The 25,967-nt window shown below is 35.1% G+C and overlaps 1 protein-coding gene across 10 annotated transcripts in view; it reads right to left on the reverse strand.

Moving 5' to 3' along the window:
• LOC149794137 (pyruvate kinase PKM-like) overlaps positions 1-25,967 on the reverse strand; it is a 135,076-nt gene that overhangs the window by 101,653 nt on the left and 7,456 nt on the right. For 7 of the 10 annotated variants that reach the window (XM_089968194.1, XM_089968193.1, XM_089968196.1 and 4 more), the window contains exon 2: positions 16,187-16,225. In XM_089968194.1, the coding sequence (XP_089824320.1) occupies positions 16,187-16,225 (39 nt within the window). Of the gene's footprint in view, positions 1-8,652; positions 8,809-16,186; positions 16,226-21,441; positions 21,533-25,967 lie in introns of those variants that run through there. The other 3 variants (XM_089968202.1, XM_089968200.1, XM_089968198.1) reach the window with 3 other exon arrangements.

Raw genomic sequence — 25,967 nt, forward strand, 5'->3', positions numbered from 1 at the left:
GACAAGGTATTCCTCAAAATCTTCATTAGACTACCTAGCCATTTTGGCATGACCGTAGGTTCTGGTCATGACTCCATCAGTTGGTCTCAATCCATTTGTTAGTATCTGGTGGTTAGATACTTGTCTTTGTCGTACTATATACTCCAATTTAATGTCTCTTTCTATGGATATCTTAGCAAGTATGTCAAAACCTTTTTCCTTCTTAAAGCTCTCAAAGTATAGCTTATGCTGGACATTGGCCTTGACAGTGGATCTCACTATTCCCTTAGCTAGCTGAGACTTTACACTATCCACCCATAGGATGGAGGTCATCTTGGGGTGCAGACCAACAAACTTGGCAAAATCAAGAACCTTTTTTTAACTTACGAAGGTTATAAAATGGCAGCTGAAAAAATAATTGTAAACTAGTTTGAAACAACCCCTGTAACATGAATATGAAAGCAAAAATGCACATGTCTTTATATAATTGTGTTCATCTCAATTTCTTTGTTGCCAATAAAACATTTAAAGATAACACACTGAAGCAATACAGTCGGTATATGACTGAACTAAAACCTACTTTTAGAAAGAGGGGCTTTCTTAATGTAACCATTGACATTCTAGTTTAGTTTAAACAGTCCATTGATAGGATTGCAAATTTATGTTTTTATTATTTCTCTTGTAAAATAGTAACATCAGGCATTGGTTAAATAGTATTTGTTTCACTGCTTTATTCTGTATTTTCCCAAAATTGGGTGAAAACAACAGTATTTCTCGAATCCCACACAATAGCATTATCCCATACCTTCGTACCTATATAATTGCATTTTTATCCTATATCTTGAATAACATAATATTTAGACGTTGCTTTCTATGAACTGAATATTTTCCTTCAAATATTTGCCCAAATCTTTATGTAAACAGACAAATGAACAGAGTGGTACTTCCCAGACACAGCAATGTCTGCCATTATTTCCCCCAGATAGGTTCACTTATGGTTTCAAACTGATTTTATGAAGAAAATAAGACACACAGCAGTTAAAATCTTCAGGTCACCGATTCTGTTCTTAAAACACAAAATGCTATTTATAATAGAAACACAAATTTGTATGGTTTTCATCATCAAATGATAACTTGCAGAAATCAGCTTGTGATAGTTGCTATGACCAGAGACATAGATAACACAGCTTAGTAGCTTACATGTACTTGGGAAAGGATTAATGATCAATCAGCTATCAAAACACATGCCTGCGAATGTGCTAAAGTTTGTTTGTTGGTGCAGTTGAAGTCAACACCAGCTATTGTTTGGCTTGATGCCTACATTTCACCTACAGCTACAACACAGTACCTGAAATGACTGGCTAATACATTAGGGAGCATCTTAAAACCTACTATCACTCAGTGCATCTAAAAAATCACAGGGCGAAGTTGTTTTTGCTTGCCTAACAGAAACATTTGGTTTTGCCAGCACTTCACCTGAGGCAAAAGCTGCATGGGGGCTGGTTGGCTTTGTTATAGGTGTCACTGTAAGGAGGATCAACCTCATTCCTTTTCACAGGCATGTTAAGGGCCTAGAGGTCAGCATAGATAATGTTGGGTGCAGCCATCTGATAACAGAGGTGCTGAATAGCTTATTATTTCCCTACTCTGGCAGGAAGGTCCTTTGAGGCTTTGAGTCTATAACACAGCAGTCTATTCCATTGGGCTGGTATGGGTGGCCTCCTTTGGGCTGGTATGGGAGGCCTACTTGGAGCTGGTATGGGTGGCTGCCTTAGAGCAAGTTTGGGTTGCTGCCTTGGAACAAGTATGGGTGGTTACCGAGGAGCCAGTATGATGATCATTTAACACTTTTTGGACTTGGCCAACCAGTAGTTGGGGTTGGCTGCCTACATTTTTAATTGCTCTGGTGGACAGTACTGACCCTGCATATTATTGTATTTGTTCTCACTGATCCTGATTATTCATCGTATTCTGTGCATGTTTATCATGTACATGGTCAATAGTGTCTATAATACACATCGTTTCTCTAAATATAAAATTGTCAATGGTTGTTGTCAAATGAGGCCAACTCACTATATTGACCCTGGTGTTTGTTATGGTGCCTATCCTTTTTCTAAATTTTGTGTTTATGATCATCACTGGTTAGGTGGAAATATGCTGCTGTTCCAGCACTACTTTAATAAAGCCTTTTTTCACTTTGTATGATCCAGGGTTAATAATAATAACAATAATAATAACAATAATGAGGACTTTATATAGCGCCTAATCTTTAGAAGCTCTAAGCGCTTTACAACATTAGACAACACCTATAAGATAAAAAACATATAATGATATGATTACAAAAACAAACACCATGAAATTAGAAATGATTAAAAAAAACATGTTTAGAATACTTAAGGTAGGAAACATTATTAGGTCTTTAAGTTTGTTCTTGGAGTTGAAATAAGTGAGTTTTTAGAGCACTCTTGAAGGAGATCACTGTGTCTTTGTGTCTAAGTTCAGTGGGCAATTTATTCCACATTGCTGGGCCCTGGTATGCAAAAGAACGCTGTCCATATGACTTTGTTTTCATAGTGGGAATAATGAGTTAACGATTGTCAGAAGAGGAGCGTAAGTATCTTGCTGGTGTGTACACATGGGTGAAGTCGGATAGGTATGTTGGACTAGAGTCCAACAGTGAAACATAGCACAGAGAACAAATTTTGTGTTTGATTCTGGATCGAATGGATAGCCAGTGTAGGGTACAGAGCAGCGGGGAGGTGTGCACTGACTGTGGTATGATCCATCTCAGCAGCTGTGTATTGAGCTTTTTGAAGTTTCTGGAGCAGATATTGAGATGAACCAGACATTACTGAGTTAGTCCAGTCTTGAAAGTACTAATGAATACACAAGTGTTTTAGTGGCATCAACTGAAAGATATTTGCGGTTAGGACGAGCTTTACATAGTTCTAAGCAACGCAGCTGTGAGCCTAATGAACATCTCCACAGGTTGCATATGCAGTGAGTTACAATAGTGCCTGCCCTGCATTCATGTTATGTCACTAGCCATATAATAATAATAATAATAATAATAATAATAATAATAATGATAATAATAATAATAATAATAATAATAATAATGATGACCTTATTTAAAGGGGGTAACACAATTAACTAAGAACTGATCTACCTTGAGGCCCTCATACAAATTTATTTATTTTAGCTGCATCTCTGATGCTGCCACTGGATATATTGGGTTTGGAAGAAGGAAATAGAGTGGGCATTTCTAATCTCAACTGTGGAATACTATTCCAGAGCAGAGTTCCAGAGTATTGGAAACTTTTTTTAAATAACTCCTTATTTCAAGGTTTGGGAATTTTATACCGTTTGGTAGACAATGGATCACAGCTGGGGAGTATTACCAGGTAGCCTATACTGGAATAGTGATTGTAAATATTCAGGAGCACTGTTATGAGATATCCTGTGGATGTTCTCAAACAGATTCGATATTTAATAGGTAATATTTTTAACCTACCAGTGATATTTTCCTTGCTTTCTTTCTGGATTGATATTAGCCCAAATGCTCTTTTTTCAAGATGTGCCATCTTTGCTATGTTTTTATTATTTGAATTACCCCATACTGTATTACAGTAGTCTAAATAGGGTTGTATGTAACTGTTATAAAATAGTTTTTTGTGCCTTTCAGGGTGAAATTGTCTTATCCTTCTGAGAAGCCATAAACTTGAATTGACCTTTTTACTGATATGTTTGATATGTTCAGTCCATGATAGGTTATTATCTACCAGAATACCAAAGTAGTCTATCATGACAGACCATTTGCAAATTTGTATCCTTTCATGTCAGACATAGTTCATCACTATCAAGATTTGTCCTTCTTTGCCATGTTGAGATAAGTAATTTTAGTTTTACCAGTATTTACCACCATGCCTTTGCATGTGCACCAGTTTTCCAGTTTGTTATGGGCATTCGGTAAAGAAATTTTGAGTTCATGCTTTGTGTTCTGGATGTCTGACAATGTTGTGTCATCTGCATAGAGATCTGAAGATGATATTGAGTCTCTTAGTAAAAGTGGTAGGTTATTAATAAATAAAATGAATAGTAATGGACCTAGAATTGAGCCTTGTGGTACTCCATATCTAATTGTTCCAGGTTCAGACAGAACATTATTAACGTAAACAACTGTGTTCTCTCATTTAAGTAAGAAGTAAACCATCTAATTTTCCCATTTCTATGCCACACAATAGGTGCTGAAGCATTTTTATTAACACAGTGCTTCATGTCCCCATGGCATCCATTTTGTTTGTACTTCATAGGACCATGGCTACTGATGGTATATCATGGACACACCATATGTCTCTAATTGGGCATGTTGTTGGTGCTTACTTTCTTACCATCTCGATATGACCATTCCCATTATCTGTGATTCCCAAAGACTTACCAGATTTCTAACTGAGCTGGTAGGTTGGCCACCCAATTGCCCTACCCCTTTTTATACCCACTTTAAAAAAACTTTTCTACCCTTTATGTGACCACCACCCCATCTCCTGTACCACTTCCTTCCTGCCATGTTTGACCTCAGAAAAATGTTATGCAAGGTGGAGATATACCATGAGGGTTTGAAGGATCCAAGGTGGAGCCATGCTGCTATTTTACAACTACTGTACATACACAAGTTTTGCCACCCAAATACTGAAGAAAATGCCACAGTCAGCTTGATACTGTCCACTATTTAACTCAACAGTTGACCATTTCACTAAGCAAGCTTTTGTAGTATTGTAAGAACACAAATCATGTAACTATCTCCCAAACTTTACATCATTTTGATTTATCATATTTTACGATATATCCTGATACAAATTCTTTGTAAAGCTGAAGACTTATAATTGATATACATTCATGTAGTCTTTGCTCACAATCAAAGTCATTCAAAAACATAATTATGTAAACCCATTAACCAAATTTTATAGAAACTGGATGATAAATTTATTGTCTCTAGATTTGGTGGGCTAACAGGCTCAGCCAATCATATGCAAGGTATCTTATTAATATGCACAGATCTCATTTATTATACAACCTCACTATGACAATGATAATATAAGCTTTTACAAAGGTGGGGTAAATATCTGATTGGAATTTGTCCTCCAGAGAGGAAATAAGCCCAGCAAATCAGATACAAGATTACCGGTACCTAGCTCAAGTCATTAAGATGTGCAGATCTTGCTCATAATCAACCTCATCAAACATCCCGACAATATACGACTTGGATATTTAACAAGTTTTATCTAAATCAGATCAGAAATAAAGTTGTACATGTGCTGACAATCCCTGCCAAACAGATGCAATGCCACATAATATGTAGAAATTTAACTTTCACTCATAATCATACTCTACTAAGATTTTGATGACACTAACATATTTTCCACGTCTGATCCAAATCTCTCAAAAATACAACCATTGGGTAGTAAAAGAACTTAACCAATCAGATGCAAGGTCATTTCATAAGTATATACAGCTCTTGCTTATAATATTATCAACCATTGGGTAGTAAAAGAACTTAGCCAGTCAGATGCAAGGTCATTTCATAAGTATATACAGCTCTTGCTTATAATATTATCAACCATTGGGTTGTAAAAGAACTCAGCTAATCAGATGCAAGGTCATTTCATAATTAGTATATACAGCTCTTGCTTATAATATTATCAACCATGACATTAGCCTACTAATAGCAAGTCCAAATTAAAATTTGGTCAAATGGTAAGGCACTCAGCCAATCACAAGAATGACCACCTCACTAATGTACATATATCTTGATAATAACTGAACTCAACCAAGATCTTGCTGGGTTAAACCTATTTACCAAGACTGATAAAAACTGGATCAAACATAGTCTCCTGATTAGTAACAAGTTCATCCAATCAGATGCTATATCACCTAATTAGTATGTATGCATTCGGTGTATTATCAAACTCATGAGAGATTTAGCATGTAAGCATTTATTCAAAGTTTGACTGAAGTTATAAAAAAATTGGCCTTTAAAATAGAATTAATATGTACTGACCTTGCTCATTGTCAAACTCATAAGAGATCTTGAAAATCTAAGGCTTTATGCCAAGTGTGATAAAGAGAGGTAACAAGCTCAGCCATTTAGATGTGTGTGTGTGTGTGTGTGTGTGTGTGTGTGTGTGCGTGTGTGTGTATGAGAGATTTGGATTTTTAATGTAGCTTTAACAATTTTTCAGTTATATCACTAGCACGTCTGCAGTGTGGCAGTTAATAGTTTTGTCTAGCACTGGGGCATCATGCTGCAGACATGTAGCATCATGTCCCACCCAGTCACATTATCCTGACACCGGGCCAACCAGTCCTATTACTAACCTCTTAAAGCTAAGCGTCAAATAGGCAGCTTCTAGTACCATGTTTATAAGTCTTTGATATGACTCTGCTGGAGTTCAAACCCATGACCTCCTGCATCTGAGGAGGATGCTCAACCACTTAGGCCACCTGAGCATTCAAGGATCTTGAGTACATAAGCATATATTCAAAGTCTGATAAAAATCGGATCAGAAATATGGCTTCCAGTGTGGTAGCAAACGCGATCAAAATGACCTCTTTAATACGCAAGCAATTTACTAATTTACTGTAAATATCTAAGATCTTGATAATATAAGCTTATATGACAGTTTGATTAAAATCAAACTAGAAACACAGTGTCCTGAGAGGTACCAAGTTCACAAAATAAAATGCAGTAGTCTTAGCGCACATCATTATTATGCTTCTTTCAGGATAATTACAGAATTTGTTCAAGATCTAAGCATATTTGATCAAAACAATTGGAAATATGACCTCTACAGTGGTATCTAAGATCAACCGGTTAGACTTAATATTACCTCATTAATATGCTGGTAACTCACTCATTATTGACCATTTTTGAGATTTTGATGATATAAGCCCATATTCCAAGTTTGATCAAATTCAGATCAGAAATATTGACTCCAAGAGTAGTTGCTGACAGCCAGACAATGCACAATGGATCTGCGCAATGCTTCATTATCAGGTGAACTAAAAATGACACTATGATTCCAATTTTTATATTTAAGCCTTCTAGAAGAAACCTGAGCACTGAGTCCACAAACCATACCCCTTTTGAAGATAATCATACAAACCACACCCCTTTTGAAGATAATCACCTGCATGGGCAAGCTCCATAACATGTTTGGTGATTACATACAGATAGAAGGCATGACATCCCTCAATAATGCATTTGAATAAACAATAAATAGATCATTTTCAAAAGAAAATTACATTGTGAAAAACAGTCAGCGTATACTGTACATACTAGCTTACAATATGCATCCAAGTGCAAACTGCACAAACCAAAACCTGCTAGCATATAATGTACAGAAAGATCTGTGTCTATGCAGTTTGTTAACAGTAATCAGAATAACAAACAATACAGGTCAGGGATGGATCTGGGCTTTCCTAATGTCACAAATTGCATTGTTTTATTATACTTATTGGCGACAAAATATACCATCTGCCGATTTCTTGGCAACAGCAATTTTTGTCTGTTTAAACATGTTCATACAATCTTGGGTTTGGGGTGGATAAATTTAAAAGCACCATGAAAGGAAGCTACAAACTTGGATATAATATGCACTGGAATCTATTGTTACATAAATGGCAACATTTTTTTAAAACAGGCTACAAAATAGTGAGGTTGGTGATTTTTGGGGCTACAACTTTGCTAATGCCAGCACCATCCCTGACAGGCCCTGATCTGCCAGCACATCATGCAGTGGTAGTCAGGGACTATGTTGATTGCAGCTAACTTGTGTTATAGCGAGTAGAGACAGTAAACTGAAACTAATGTCAAAGAATGATCATGCAGTAATATTCACCATCATCAGGATCTAAAATTCAATTTGTAACAATAACAGTTGCCAGGTAACAGATAAAAAATATGGAACATGTGTGAGCTCTTAAGATAATGACATATTACAACAATGCATTTTATTATGAAATGGATACTTAAAATACATAGTAAGCTAAAACAGCACTATCTTGGTACAGGCTACAAACTAACCCCATTAATTTCTCCTTCATTATGTGTGTGTGTGTGTGTGTGTGTGTGTGTGTGTGTGTGCATGATTTGTATACTGAAAGTAGCTTTAAAAATTTTTTAGTCATATCGCTAAAATGTCTGCAGTGTGGCAGTTTATAGTGATGTCTAGGACTGGGGCATCAGGCCCCAAACAGGTAGCATCATGCCCCATCCAGTCACATTAATCTGGCACCAGGCCAACCAGTCCTGTAACACTAACCTCTTAATGCTGAGTGCCAAGCGAGGCAGCTGCTAGTATCATTTTTATATAGGATTTGAACCCATGACCTCCCACACCCAAGGCAGATCCTCTAACTAATCAGGCCACCGAAGCAGTCATTATCTGTGAATTTTATTTACATGTATATGAAATAGTATTGCAAACTTTTCTCAAATTACCTATTTCTAAATATTCTGCATGTTTAATGATAGATTTTTACCAACTGTTTCATTCCACTTCTTCAAGTTACATATTTGTTATTTATGAACATATTGTTCAGTAAAACTGTGAAAATTAAATTACATTAAATTTATCCAGATATGCACATCACAATTTTTACACATATTAGTACCTGATCCTGGTGATTATCTCCATCAATCTGGATCCGTACCAAGCAATCCATTATGGTAACTTGTTATCAAATACTGATTTGTTGGTCCAACACTAGTCCAATACTGCCAACTTAATTATTGTCACAGCTGCCTTCCAGCCACCACTTACAGGATGTGATTATAGTATATATGTCTATCAAGGACAGCAGAAGGAAATGAAAAGCTTGTAGTTAAAGGGTTTCCTAGCTGACAATGATGAAGACACTCTGATCACAGATCTATGCATGTACATTGAATATCTACTATCTGTGTCAGTGTGACCTCCAATGAAATTTTGACATTTAAAGCCATTAGATCTACCTTATATTACATGCTATTTTCAAAGCTAGGGTACTCACCACTACTGTAATACTGTAGTACTGTATAAATAATCTGACTAATAGGTAAACCATAACATCACAGAAGAAAGAATTCAATAATCATTATCAACAAAATACGAGACAAAGCTAACCTCCAACATTAAAATGCATACATCATGACACGGTAGATTAAATGGAAGAACAAGGTTAAATATAAACTGAAGGCTTGTAGTAAATGACAGAAAGTATTCAACTTGTTTAAAAATTTAATTTGCAATTAGCAGAAACATATGGCAAGAGTCCACATAGCGGCATGAAGCAAAACAGTGAAACATCAATGGCAGCTACAATGACTAGTTCATATATACATGTCTCATTTCCTTTAATGTCTCATTCCAAGAGTTCTTGGCAGTGGTGACAGGGAACATTCCACATTGTCGACCAACAATTTTATTTTGTGGTGGGTAGTGGAGAGGGACAGTGGATGTGATTTAAAAAAAAAGAAAAGCTTAGGTTTATATATTAAGGTTGATTATATTAGAATTACTCATTCCTATCTTAACATCAGTCTTAAGAGTTATCAATTTTAGCTGTGTCAGTTAATATTTGAGAGGACATATTTATTTTAATTATTCATTGGAATTACAATGTGCTCACTGACAGTTCTCAAACTAAATCATTATTTTGGGTTTATTGTGAATTCCATGGCTCCATGGTTCCCACACCTTTCTAAATATAAATTTCCAGGTCTTTTCCAGGCTTTTTCCAGGATGAAATTAATTTTTTCAAGGTTAACATATGATCATTACCGAATGGAATTAAAGAAAATTTTGGATTATAAAACAGGCATTTTCCAAATCTGAAGATGTTTCTCTTTCAAGACTCTCCAAAACATACAGGTCACAAAAAGATGTTCATGTACAAAATGACAAAATAAGTTACACAAAACAAATCTGACTATATTCCTATAAATTGGCATTTAAAGCCTTTTCAATGTATAGAATACTAGTTCTAACTTTACTTTGCTGACATGCATTATGTTGCTACGTGGAAACAACATAATGATCATAAATTATTTTGTTTCCTTTCAAACCTTTAATTGTAAAGAATTCTAGAGCAATATATGTGCATATTATACAAAGTTAATATTTCCTATCACAGTATGGAAAAAAAAACCCAATAAATGCAATGTATTAGAATCTTATCTTGTAATGAAAAAAGGTTTAACCTTGAATTTGTGTGTGCCAATAAAATTTCAAACAAAGATATACTAAAGGGGACGACAATGTCCCATTTCTGCTGCATTTTATTTAAGATCTGAAATTAACGCTTCAAGCTACATTGTGTAATAGGTTCACACCAAAGTTCAGCTCAGAGATTCAAAATTTTTCTAATATGGGTTTCCGTTGAATATTCCAACCCCATTTGTCATATTTAGATGTTTAGGATGGAGTGTGGGTTCAGAGCAAATAAATATCAAAAACTTGGAATCTCCCAACACCATAAGATAGCTTACCACCGAGCCTAGCAAATTTTAACTATGCTATATCGACTTATACCTGCATGAAATCGATAGAAAATTATTTATTTTCTCAAAAATGACAAGTATTATAATTCTTATGTCTTTAATCCACTGACAGACTAGACAAAACTCAACATACATGAAAGCGGACCTGGTATTCGCCATTTGCGTTATTAGTCACAAATCTCAAAGAACAACACTGGAAGTTCAACAGTTATGTGATATAACAACAAACTCCTTTGTGATGTTCTTATACAAATTTCAATTATATTAAATGAAAGTCTGATACCTTTTGGAAAAACCACAAAGAACATATAATTCTCAACATATTTATTTCAACATATTTATTTAGAACAACTACAAGAAACTTGGCCAGTCAGATTCATCAAGTAGTCTGGTTTCATGCTTTGTATGCTCCCTGCATGAGACAGAGCACATGTCAACATGGTAGTCACGTGATACAACAAAACTCCGACAGTTGGTCTCGGAATAAATATAGAGAATTTTGTGCTCTTTCATTTTTGTATTTTCATTACAACCAGTATATGATTTTCATTTAATATTTTTTCAACAATATTTGAAAATGGCAGTTGTGAGACTGTGTGTATGTGCTACTAGCAATCAAAATTGTTAGTACCAGCTCAAATTTCATCAACGCATTAGTTTTATTGTCTTTCAGCAGATTAAAGACATAACAATTTTAATACTCACAATTTCTGAGAAAATAAATAATTTTCTTATCGATTTCATGCAAGTACATGTATAAATTGATTTAACAACGTTTAAATTTACTAGCCCATCTGCTATGCGGTTATGCTTTAATGCCACCATGTTGACCTCTTGTGATGCTAGACTGGTTTTCATACCTTACATATAAAAAAGGATACGGATATCAAACTTCAAACTGTCTGTGAAACAAAAGTCTACTAGGTGAATCTAATCCACTAAGCATCTGGATTGTCTCAACAAATATATTTATGGCAAGCACCCAAATGAACCATACTGCAATGCCCTAATATTTTGGTTGGAACTCATAAATTTAACTCACAATCAGTTCAGTTAAGATTCAATTAAGTATTCGTTTCGGGCGTCAATTTGTGAACGAAAATTCACAGGTTTTTCCTCACTTTTGTCAATATTTGCAAAATTCAAGGACTTTTCACAATCGGGGAAAAAATTATCATTTCTCCTGACTTTTTCCCAGTTTCCCGATAGTATGTGTAACCCTGGAGTTCATTTAGAGCCATTTTGAATTATATCATTGTGATATATCAAAATTGTAAGCACAACAACACTATTCCAGGTTATTGCTACATAATCACATTCAAAGTGGAATTAATTTGGAACTTCAGCGGAATTCATTCCAAGTACATTTGTACTCTCAATGTTTGGACTTGTGATAGAACGTTTTGGACTCTTTGGGAATTAATTCACAATAATATAAGTTCTTTTTAATCTTCACTGTGTATTCTAAGCGAAGAAATTATTTGCTAAATTTTACAAAACTTGTTGGTTTTGTCTTTTTTTTCTTACTTAAAGACCATAGAGTCTATTAACAAACAGTTCTTCGCTTGCCACCTGGTGTTCATATCCCACACTCTCAAACGCTGCCTTAGATGAAACATAGTAAACATACTGGTATATAAGGGAAATGGACTGTCTAACTGCAAATTCTGGCAATAAAGTTTGAGAATATTTACACTTTACCAGAATCAGAAACTACAATCACTTCAATCCTAGCTATTATTTCATTGACTTCTGTACCTTTTTTCTCAAGTGCTGACATAGTTGGTTGCTTCTATACCAACAGGTTCCATATTAGTTGCATTGGTGAGACTTTGCTGGTGTGCACAATAATACTCATGAACAAATCCACATGGTCAGCAAAGCTGATTATGCGACTTTATTCCAATACTACATTTAAGGCAAGATCAAGCACTAGACCAACAAATAATGTGATTTACAATATTTGTAATGGCATGTTCTGCAACATAGTTAATACTTTCCATGACATGTACATGTACCTTTCTTTTACCCAATACCAATGAATTTTTAATCCATATGTGAAACTTTATCTGACTGATTTTCCAGTCGCCACTGTTTTACATCCTCATAAGCATGTGGTGGTATCTGACTAAGAAGAATAATATCCAGCTTGCATATTAGAATTTTACACAGTCCATCAGGCATCCAATCATATCTTGACAATCCAGTAATATGAATGTGTAAATCAGGCATCTGCAGATAAACAGGCTTGTTCTCTGCAAGCTTGAATAAAATATCTTCAAACCAAGTATCAATGACCCATTATAAAATACTGCACCAACTCAAATCCTACAAGAATTAAATGTGTTTAAGTGCTTGTAAACCTCTGCTATAGGTTTTGCTTCATTGTTTTAGGCCATAGGTTCTGAGAATTACTCCCATTGCTTCTGCTGCTCTGCTTCAGCTGCATTGTACAGCATTTCATAGTAGAGGTCAAGTGTGGGTACTATTGTAATATTAATATTGAAAGTATTTCTCAAACTGAAAATATTTCCTCAACACTACATTCACTATCACTGGTGATGTATTCACTACTTTTCAATGCCTTTGTTGCAAAGTCTGCTCAATGACAACTTGGCTTACATCAGGGAATTGAAGTTTTCTTGCATAATATCATACAATGACTTTAAAAGCCTGACCTATTTTGCATCGTTGTTCATCCAACAGAATCCCTAACTCAATTATCAAAAACTCCGGATACATATTTGAAAAATCATAATCTTTTGAGCCTCTTTGACAAATCTGTATGATGCATTTAAGTGAAATGGTCATGTAATCTTTCCTGTGACATTACAAACACTCTGTTGTCCTCAACATTGGATATGCTCATAAATCCTTATGAAATACTATATGCATCAATCAGTTAACTTTTCAACATTACAGTCTTCACATGGGTAATGATTGTGAATCAGCATTTATTTGAGATTATAAGCTGATGCATATGAATTTAGTACCATTCCATGTACTTGCATATGCAACTACTTATGTAGAACTTGCATTTTATTCATGTCTGTACTTTTGCATGAACCTCTCACACCAATGGAGTTATCTTACTATCTCAGATATGTGTACAGTGGCATGATGACAGTGGCTTGTCTGGGGTATTCTTCACATCACAAGCAAGTCTGCCAAGAAATGGTACTATGAGATGCCTATGGAGTTGTCTTACTATCTCAGATATGTGTACAGTGGCATGATGACTGTGGCTTGTCTGGGGTATTCTTCACATCACAAGCAAGTCTGCCAAGAAAAGGTACTATGAGATGCCTATGGAGTTGTCTTACTATCTCAGATATGTGTACAGTGGCATGATGACAGTGGCTTGTCTAGGGTATTCTTCACATCACAAGCAAGTCTGCCAAGAAATGGTACTATCAGATGCCTATGCCAAAGCAAAGTAGCAAAATCGTTACATATGCATGTGCAAAAATTCTTATTAGGGAAAAATCAAAGGGGTCAGAAGGCTTTGACCTAGATAAGTACCAATATTCCCCCAAATAATCCAAAAGCCCTACTCCCACACTACTATTTATAACCACATCTTAAACATGACATAAGCGCTAAAGAATGAAAATAAAGCAGTACTCTATCGCCAAGCTGATGGCGATGCTACCTGGTGGTGGAAAGACTGAAACACCTATCTTGCCAAGTTAGGCATATGGTACTCAGTTTATCAAACTGCGTGTCATCTTTGTACATTAACACAATGTGTCATAATGCCTCCATAATAAAGATACTGATATTATTCACAATGAAGGATCATAAAGCTCTTAACTTATTTTCAAGCAAATGTTACTGAATAGGATAAAGGTAAACATTATTTTGCCTACACTTTCATGCAAATCTGATTAAGTTCATTCATTTAATTTTTCCTCAATGATTAAAAAAATAAAATTAGTACACAGTTGTGTGTGTGTACAGAGGACATCAGTGTTTCCAAATAGTTTCTCATTTGGAAAGTAGGAAATGGCTCTGTTTATTAAGTTCAATGGTTTCATGTTTCTCAACAACTGAAGAAAATAAATACATATGAAGCAAGACGTTAGTATACAGTTTTGTGTGTGTGTGTGCATGTGTGTGCAGAGGACATCAGTGTTTCTGAAAGGTTTCTCATTTGAGAAGTTGCAAATGGCTCTATTTATGTAACCAGTTCAACAATTATGTTAAGTTTTTGCAATGGTATCTTAATGTTAGGCACTGCAATGTAAAAACTGCATGGATTGATTATCCCTCAAGCTCATGAAAAACAATGACACACCATTATGCTAAAATTTATATTATTATGGTTTTTAAACATTACTCCATCAGATATCTTATGGAAAATTAAGGCATTGATTATGAACCTAGATAACACAGAAGTAATGTAATAACATGCTCGAGTTACTATTTCTGTCAATAACAACACTAAAGAAGACTGATACAAATATGGATATCTATTTCCATGGAAGGTAAATCTAACAGGAACTGAAATGTATATATCTAAGAAGTATATGAAGTGTGCTGCCTAAAGTGAACATGGTAGATAAAGATTTATTTTCAAAGCTTTCTTTGCTTATCAATGCATATCAAATTTCTATGCCATTTATTATGTTATGTTATGCATCATTTTTAAAGAAATACATAATTAACAAAAAATCTTAATAAAAACATATAATTTCTTCAATTATCCACATTTTGTATTTCTTCAAAGAAATTCAAGAAGTTCTAGTAAAGCTTTTCAACAAATCAAAACAATATTTCTGGGATAAAATCGACATTTTCTAAATTAAAAGTTTTTAAAGCAAACCCTCACATTAACATTCTCTAGATTATAGTAATCTTTAAGTCCATTGATCTATCAATCAGTCCTTCCATCTTAAACTTAATGTCATTAGCACAACTAATTCTGCTGATGTTTTAGAAGGATTGCCATGAAACTTGGCAAATATTGGTAAATATTATGGTTATCACCAAAATCATCATTTTGCCCACACTTTGTTAAACATTTATTGCCCTTTTTGTCTTGTAGCTAAATGCAGTGTAAGACAATCTCATTAATGCATTTACTGTATAGTAACATGAGGAAACTGCTCACCATTTCCCTAGTTTCATTTGCTCTTTTTATAAATTACCTAGGTTGCTCAACAAAGTTTGGATCTCTATTTGTGCAAACTGCTGCTCTATCTGTCATACCTAAATTGTACATGTTTGGTGTGTATTATGAACAAGAGTAAATCCTATTTTCAGCCGAATATCATTGATCAACATTTTGGTTTAAGTTTCAGCTCAATAATTCTTAATATATTTTGATGTAAAGGGATATGAAACCCAACTTCTAGTAAATGTGCATAGATGGAACACAACTTCTAATAAATGTGCATGTTTTATTTATTTCACTGAAATGGCCTAAAATTAATGACTGCTAAGAAAATTGTGATGCACAAATAGAAAGGCATAAGTTATTAATGGACAAAATATACATTAGTGTCAGCTGGTCTTCACAAAAAGTCACATGAAGTTTAGTGATGAAGAGAATAATAAGAACCAAAGAGAACTGAAGGTAGGATTTAAAAAGGTACTGAACTCATCTCGGTTTACAGCACTGAATACTACATTCATACCTCCTTGAGAAGACTGATTAATACTTACTCCTGAAGACATCTGTCTTGCAAATTGCTGCTTCATCATCTGTAAAATATTGAAACAAAATTTATAGACACAAAAATGTTTAAATAAGTATTGACAACAACATTTTTTAAAGAAGAAAATTTAAAAACAGGAACACCTCTTTCACTTTCTTGTCATCCTTTACCATCATCCATTTCTCCATCCATTACCTACAAAACACAGTTTGGCCCAAATGAAATGGATCAATGATTTGATCTCACTTTGCTTATGTTTAAACTAGTCCACATATATCTTGTTTAATGTTTCTGATATGAAACCTTCAATGTAGGATGAATGTTTGAGTGAGACCAGACTAAGTGATAGATCAGTTAGTGATGTTAAATAGTTCTATTAGAGAAATACATTAATCCTCCTGTACTATGTTTTGTTTAAGGAATGAATTGAGCTACAATTTATTTGATATGGAATATCAGGCTATGACCTGAAACCATATTAGCAGTTAGTGTCTGTTTGAATTATGATATGACAATATCTGATGTAATGAGAAAGGATATTATATCCAAGAAGACCCAATAAACTAATTAGGTTGCATAGTTATCTATTTTAAAAAGGAAATAGCTCCACAAGAAAATGTAAAAGGAATACAACCCATCTTACAGTTACTGACCCATAAGAGGTTGGATTTGAGACAGACTGTTGTAGGAAGTATCACATGTGAAGCCAGAAGGTCGACCCCAACCTATTAATGATGTTGGATCTGGAGTGACCCATAACAGTCATCAGATTATGCAGACATGCTAGACAACTGAGTTTGAAATGCTCACTCAATTTTGTGGTGAAGTTTGTCATATATGTGTAAACAGTACTGCTTATTGCATTTTTAAATAACTTTTGGTAATTAGTTTCTAGTAGAAGTGTATCCTTCATGTGTCTTGTACAATTTTATTTTGTCTATTTAACTGATTAAATATTTATATCTTACACATCAGAGCTTGTGTTGTACTTTTCTATATCTCTGCTCTGATCTACATTTATTCCATCTATTAAGTTTATAATTTTGTACTATTCACTCAATTCAGGCGATAACACCAAGGCTGATCATCCTCTAGACATTGATAACCACCACCACACCACACTGTAACATTAGTTATCACAGGGCTGTGTCATGCTGGCTCTAACCAAGTGTCCCGTATAAAGGCACCCCATTTCATCAGTATGATATAGACAATAATGAGTTTCAAAGTGTTGTTAAAACAAGCAAAACAAAATATAATTCAAATTTGTATAGTGGTAAAGCAATTCTTCATTAGCTCTATCATGTACTTAATCCATTAAGTTTTGCTTTTCTAAATTGAAATCTAGTAAATGTTGGTGACTTGAAAAAAAAAGAAATTTAGAAAAGGATAAGTTATACAGGAATAATATACAAATAATATTGCTGTTGTCTGTATAGGCTTAGTATCTAAGAATAATCACATCCAAAAATAGACTGATAAGTCCAGAATGTGCTATCGATATTATTTCATATGTTCTTCACAGGATGTGGAAGACTTTACTTTATAATGATCATATCCATTATGAATTAGATGAAATTTGTGGGTATCAGCTATTCATGTTTACATCATGTTTGTTATTTATAAAACATGTTTGATAAACTGCCACTGAAAATGTAGTGTATTCACCTACTTGCACTTGGCAATACTATTATATATACACAAGCTCTCTCTCTCTCTCTCTCTCTCTCTCTCTCCTACTAATACACAGTGATCTGATTAAATTCAATAGACTTTACAGTGCTAAGAAGCCAATAACTCGAAGTGCTGTTATATGCAAAAATGCAACACTCTTTGCAAGACGATGAACATGTTGTACTGGAGAAATTGAGTTACTAAAGATTCATTTCTCTTGTACTGTAAGCCAACTGTACTCAAATTTTACAGAGGTAATAAATAAAGTGAACTCTAAACAATATTTTTCCTTTAGCACCTTAATATTCAGATAAGATCATCAGTGTCACTGTCAAAAACAGTGGCAGATCCAGAAATATTGGGACATAAACAAGTATGCAAGAGGTCTGAGGGCATCCCCCCCCAAAAAAAAAGAGGCCCAGGGGCAAAAGCTACAGAAAGCTCCTGCATTTTAAGCCTTTCCATTTTACTGTAACAAAAACTTACTCTATGAATCATTTCAGCCATTGCACTCATTTTTGGGGGTGGGGGCGTGTACCACATCCCCCACTGGACCAGCCTCTGGAAAAAGGGACACCTACTTTCAGCTGCAGTTGGGACAAAATCTTTCACAATGTTGTGTGATATTTTCTACATGTGATTATTTTATACTTATTATCTTACTCCAAAAAGAGAGAGTTACATCCCTTTGGTAAGTAGCACCACTGTGACAATACTGTAAATACTGCTGAAATGATGACTTACTCATTTGACTATGAAAAAAACTAACTCAAACTGAGCAGTAAGCTATTTTATACATTTCAAAAAGTATGACTGACATCACGATGATAGAGACTCAGTATCACAAATTGTGTTTGGCAGTTTTCACAAAATGCCTTATGAAACTATTTAAAGTGCCATTAGTTTCAACCCAGGGAGTAAAATACCCAATTTCTTATCAGGAAATCTGTACACTACACATGAGTATATAGCTGTACATTGTCACTAGCCAAGATTCTGATATGTTAACCTACTCACAAGTGGGATTTCAATAGGAGGTTGTGACATTAATAGGATTGGACATTTGTCAAAACCCCATGGTGAAAACACATTTCAATTAATAATTAGATATAATGATGATTTTATTTACTTGTGATTAAAACAGAATTTACCAATATATTTGAGTTTAATTACATTGTGCAAAGTTTCTCCACCTAATTTATTTAATGTCAGTTCCAACCATTTCAAATGCTTTTTTAATGCGCAATGGCATTAATCAAATTGCAGACATTGCCCCACTAAACACAAGAAATGTGAAGGTCAATATGTTCTAGAGCAAACTTTCATTGTAGTAATAAAATCATGTGATAACTAACATTTTGAACATATAATCTTATAAATATCCTTGTCACGCTAAAATCGTGTTATATCAGTTAATCTGTCCTAGTCAGAAATGAAGTAGGAACCATTTCCTAACAGCTGATTTGGATATATACATAACTGCAACCAGAGGAAAAATATCGGACATAATATAAAACTAACCTCTGGTTTGAGGAGAATCTCCACTAATTTAATGGGATGGGGCAGGATTTCTTTTTCATTAAAAACAATATAATTATTCAACCAAAATGATTGACAGAATAAGGTATTTTCCTAGACATTTGAGCACAACAGCTTTTTAGAGGTTGACATTCCCAAAATCTCAGACCCTTCACCCTGCAGTCTCCATAATTAGGTGATTTATTTCAAATGTACTTGGTGGGTGGAGGGCAGAATTATATAATATTTACCTGATAATATTGTGTTGCATTTAAAATGTACTGGGTGTGTGTGTGTGTCCAAATTCAAGTTCATTGTCTACTTGACCTGAATGATTGGTTTTCTTTAAAATTATGTAAACAGCTAATACATAGCTAATATTTTCTCTATGTATATGGATAATTATTAGGATTATTATCTTGGTCTGAATCAAAGACATTTTGTTTACCATATTCTATATTATAATTTTAGTAATAGATCCTCTAATAATAACTAAGATTTTATCTTTTGTAAACATTTGGAACCTTCCAGAATGAAATTTTCCATTAGGTAATTTTTGTTGTTGAAAATGCTAATTGTGATCTGAGGTCAAGTAGAGGAATATACAATCTTGTTTACTGGAAATATTATTTTTGTGTGCTTAGATCTTAGCATCATCAGTTGTATTATTGGCCAGTATTTTATCTGAGCTAGAACTTGTTTATTGAAATTATTTAATTTAAGTTTTTCTTCTCTGGAAATATAAACTGCTCAAAAATAAATTTTTTGGAAATAAAGACTTAGATTTATAGCGACATTCAAATATGGATAAATTCCTGGATTTTATTATTGTGATTCAAGAAAACACTATTTACATTTGTGTTAGTAATTCTAGGATATTTTAAAATAATTAATTCACAATATAAGTTCCTTTTTTTATAAATTTTCACTGTGTATTACAGGAAAATAAATTATTTTTATGGAATTTTATTTTTGCTTCTCACTTTATTTTCTGCAGGGTCAGTTGATTTATATGTGAGGTGGTCTTGTTGGCCAATGAAATAATATGTTATCTGACTCCTGCACAAAAGCCTTTGCTGTCTGCCCCTGTAGATGCATAAACACTATTCAGCTGGCTAATACCTACACTAGCCTATCACTACTTGAAGATCAGCAGCACTAATCCCTGGCTATAGTACCAGGCCTGGCTAAATAAGCAAGAAGTGATGTGATGTGATTTTGGATTTTTTAACAATAGCTTTAACAATTTTTCAGTCATATCGCTACTATGTCAGCAATGTGGCAGTTTATAGTGATGTCTAGCACTGGGGCACCATGCCGCAGACATGTAGCATGATGTCCCACTCAGTATAATTATCATGACACCAGGCCGACCAGTCCTAACACTAACCTCTTAATGCTGAACGCCAAGTGAGGCAGTTGTTAATACCGATTTTTTAAGTCTTTGGTGTGACTTGGCCGGGGATCGAACCCATGACCTGCTACATCTGAGGCGGATGCTCTAACCACTAGGCCACTGTAGTGAACAGGTGAGAAATGACTCATAAAGATCCATATAATCCTCTTCTAAATGCTTTAAACCAATTGAACTGTCATGACAAGGAGGCTATAAGAGTAAAAAAGTATTAATTCCCTTCCTCCAAGGATTCAGTCATCTCCAGGAAGTCACACCACATCTCATACCAAGTCCCTCTCTTCTCAATGAGAGACAGTTACATCAAAATTAATACAAAAAGTTTCCTGTGGGAGGGACCAAAATCTAAAAGCTAAGGGCCAGTGCTTAAAATATATGAATAACCAAACAAACTTAAAGCTTTAATTGGAAAAGGCCCAGGCTGTCTGCTCATTGAGATAGGTACTTAAATCCCATCTAATCTACATGACATAGCCATTAATGTGTTGAAAGTGACATTGAAATAACAAGCAAGGAACCAACCAAACATCAATGAGAAAACTGAATAACTTTTGATCAGAAATATTACTTTCTGGATATGAAAATGAAAACAGTACAATACATTTTTCCCAGTATTAACAAAGTCAACCCATGAGTCCCTCATATAGAATGCTTACTGTTCAAATCTGGAGGGCGTCTGGCCAAGTCAAGTATCTAGTATCGGAAGCGTGGACTATTAGGCATATTCAATTCAGTATTTATGTCAGCTGATTATATGTGTATACCAGTCTGTGCTGGTATTACATATACTACCAAAGTTGCTCCAGTAATGAACAGGTAGGTTCTTTTCAAGCCTGACTGACTTTTCATAGAAAGCATGTTTTCATGTATGCAGTGGCTATTTGGTGCCAACTTAAGATAAAGTTTAAAAAACATAAAACAATGGATTGCACAAAAATTAGGAAAGATAGAGAGATAAAATTAATAAACATTTAAGTACAAGATAAAATATCAAATGTAAAGACATTAAAATTCTGTAAAATGTGTATAAAAGATATACATGTAGGTAACAGATATAATATTAAAAAAAACATTGAGTTTTAATAACATTAAAGCATACAAAATATTATTGAACTTTATGATTAAGATTTTATCTTTTTTTCTTATTTAAATAGTGATTTGTTCTGTCCATAAACTAGTATGCAGTTATATATATACATACACACACACATATATATATATTTTATGTCCATATTATGCTTGGATGCATGTTGATTTACAATTGTCCATGGGGCCACAGATGGATATATGAGAAAGTTTGCAAACAGCTTTCTGTGAGTTGATTTTGGTTCAACCCGGGTTTTCAATGGTATTAAGCTCACGAAACCACAAACAACAAAGCTGTCCTGTACTCATAAGCTGTCTGCATGTGTCAATGTTGTGACTTAATGTATCTGTTGAAAAAAATAGACTGGTAGTTGGATCTCAATTTCAATGAAAACCATTGCTATTAAAAAGGAGACCCACAAACTTGTCTTTTATTTAACTAGAAAGTAAAAACACTGAGTTCAGTCTAAAACAACTTAATACTGACCTTAATCAAAGGTATTGAGAGACATACTGACACACACACACATGAACATCAAGGTGATTGCTATGTATAACATTTACCCAGACAGGTTTGATAATACCAACCAAAGTCCATTACAGGATAAATGGTTTGAATTTCTGAACAATACTCAATAACTCATGTCCAATAATCATGTCATGTTGATTATAATAGCTGTTGGCTATAATGTACAACTGCTTTACCCACTGGGATGATGTCTGCCATCAAGTTTTACAAATTTTCCAGCACCCTGTACAAGAGTGGCTGAGGAAGCATATTTAACACAAAGCTTGACCAAAGTCAATGAAGCCTCAAAAATACATTGCAGTGATCTAATTTTAGACTAAGGCATTACACTTACTGAAATAACTTCACACAATATACTTCTTGACTTCGGCATTAAAAATTATTGCGATACCAACATTTATAAAAAGTCTAACCAAAACCACTCCCAATCTGAAATGCAAATCTGGAGAGATAGGTGTAGAGATGATTTTCATGCACAGTAAGTAGTATATTATTGCCAAAATGCTACCTTCATGATGTCCTCCAAACCTGATTGATTTAAAGATGCCCATAAGGCAACAGTGGCTTGAATCTCAAGAGCTTTTAACTTTATTAAGGCTTCTATCAGTAAGGGACTATTGAGCTCTTGACTGTAGCAACAATGCATCATGAAATGATGGAAACTGAATATCAATGGTGCCCTTCAGAGAAAAAAGACATTTTGGACATTTATTTTTCCCTTTGAAACATAAAGATATAATGTAGTGCCCTGAAATGGCACAACAGCCTACCTTGATCATCCCCAGCACAGAGTCGACTAAGATTGGGGATCTCTGTGAGGTACAGTAGTGGAACTACCTAGGCAGATGATCTGGGTATAAATCCCAGTTAGGCAAAGCAGAGAAAGTGCATCATATTTGCCAATAACCACAGACAGCCAGTGTCAAGGACATGGCATAAAGCACATTCAGGATTCTCACAGACAGAAAGGTAGGCAAAAGTAGTTTTGAGTGTAAAGTCCTGGAAGGAAGCATCACTCATTGGTTCATAGGGGTTTGGTCAAGGACCACTAAACACAAGACAGATTCCATCTGGGCATAAGAGAGCAGGAGAAAGGTCTTTGAAGCTCAGAATACTTAAGATATGAATCTAAACCAACTGCCATGCACTGAGAGAATTATGGTGTGTTGGAAATGGCAGCTTTATAACCCCTGACAGTCAATACTGAACATCCTTTATTCTTGAAAAGAATCAAAAGGAAGCCAGCAATGGGATGCCTAGAGTGACAGCTCAGATCAATGTGTTCCTGCTGCACCAAGCACAAAAGATTCTCCACCTAACATGATAGATCTTGGATGTAGAATCTCTTCTGCCCCGAATTAATTAGCTAGTGACCTGACCTGAAAACTTATTCCATTGGATAGATCACTTGAGATGAGCCATGCATAAAGGTGAAGAATGTATGGGGGACTCTGCATTATGACAGTAGATCCCTCCTCTGGGGATAAGGACCTGAAGTTGATCTATAAGCAGGTCTAGAAGATCACTGAATCATGATCACTAGGGCCACAAGTTCCACCAATAAAGCCATTGAAACAGAAAGTGTATGTTGGGACATTGTAGCCACAGCTTCTAACATACATTGCAGGGTGGTTGTATTCAGTATAGCCTCCTCCAACACAATGAAGTAGCTGAGAAAAGGTCAGCCCAAGAAGCTAATAGGATAACCACCTAGATGTCTGTTTAAAAGCATCAATTGTTTTAATGGAATGTTGTGCCAAGGCTTCCATGGAAATATCAGCTTCATATGAGCTGGCATCCAAGTTGGGAGGTTTTACAGGCCCCATTGGGGAATGTACCCAGTAGCTCAAGACAGAGATTATTAGTCTCAATGTAGAAGGAAGAACAGACCTGTAGAGAACCTCTGAGATAATGTCCTCAACTATGGAGGACAGATGAACAAGTAGGAAATTGGATGATGTTGAGCCCATAAGATCTTTTTCAAAATTGAAAGAATCATCTTGAACTATGCACCTGATGGTTTTGGTCACAAGTCTGCAGGTAAGAGGAGGTAAAAATTGAATTTGCTGCTGTATCAAAGGACCAGATACACCTCATCTCATCCAACTGATTGGAACTAATTGGCCTGACGGGAGGCATGAATTGAGTTGCTTCCACATCATATTCATTTAAGTTGATGACAATTTACAGGGCATTATTATCATCCAGAACACTCCAGACAGAAAAGTGGCTGGACATCACTATGTCCCTCCCTCTGGATGATGGTGACAAGGCACATTCTGTGCCACTGCCTATAGCTCATCAAAATGAATTGAGGGGTTCTCTCTGTATGAGAAATTCCAGTGGAATGACAAGACTGCTTGGCATTCCTGAATGGTATAAATGGTGCAATGCATCTAGCCTACTGGTTGATGCCACCTGACAGGAAGGTGATGGTGGTACATGAGCCACAGCTCCTTGTATGTTACACATCCTTATTTTAAAATGCTTTCAAACTTCAAGTTTGTTTCAAATATGTATCATATTGTTTGCTGTTGTTGGGGTTTACCCCTATTTTAGCGCATGATAGGTTTATACACGGTGGCCAGTATAACTGGTGAAGGAAGAACCCAGAAAACCCTGGTAAGAACAACTGACCCAGGAAGCTACTGCCAAGTTTTATAACATGCCCCCACTGGCAGAGCCCAAGACTTGAAAGCATGTGGACAGAGGTGAGATGGCAGTGGACAGTAAAGGTAAGCACTTTAGACCACCTGAATGCAGCTACCTCTCAAACCAATAGGTGTATTAATAATGTACACTGTAATTAAAACTGTGTATTAGAATAAGAGTTTCTTCCTGGACTGGGAGAATATATGGATGGACAGACAAGGATGGATGTTGCAAATACATAGAGGAGTATGTACAATGAATGCTATATTACACCTGCTTCTCATTGTGGAAGATTTATTTAAACATGAAAAATATGATGCTTATGGCCAGATTACAAAGCTTGGAGGTTCAAATATAAGGTCTGAATGAATTTGTTCTGCCTGTAGGAGTCTATACTTCTCATGAAGAATCTATATACATGGCTCTTCAGACAAGTTTGTTTGAGAAACTGAACTAAGCGAAACGAATTGTGAAGTATAGGTCACAGTGACTCATTTTTACTTAAGGGTATAGTACCCTTTCATGGTAAACCTACACACAAAATTACAAAAACTGTACATGGAATAGTATATGAGAAATTTACTCAATGCCAACATTAAAGTAGGCCGCTGTGTTAGAAAACAGACGTCACAGTGATATACTTTTGATTAAAGTGCATAGTTCTTCTCATAATGAAGCTTTATTGCAAGTTACATCATTCTGCAAGCAATAGTTTCAAAAGAAGCAATACTAACTGCAAAACCTGATGGTATATACATTAACAGATCACTCTGATGCCCAATTCATTTTACATTTACTTACCCTTTTGATAATTTTTAAATGCCATATATAACACATTCATAGACAGTGCCGGATTAAACCCTGTGGAGGCCCTCAGGCAATCAAAATCTTGCCCCCCCCCCTCGCAAATTATCT

The sequence above is a fragment of the Sinohyriopsis cumingii genome, chromosome 8, assembly GCF_028554795.1.
Source record: "Sinohyriopsis cumingii isolate HCF-2022 chromosome 8, ASM2855479v2, whole genome shotgun sequence".
Classification (NCBI taxonomy): Eukaryota; Metazoa; Mollusca; class Bivalvia; order Unionida; family Unionidae; genus Sinohyriopsis; species Sinohyriopsis cumingii.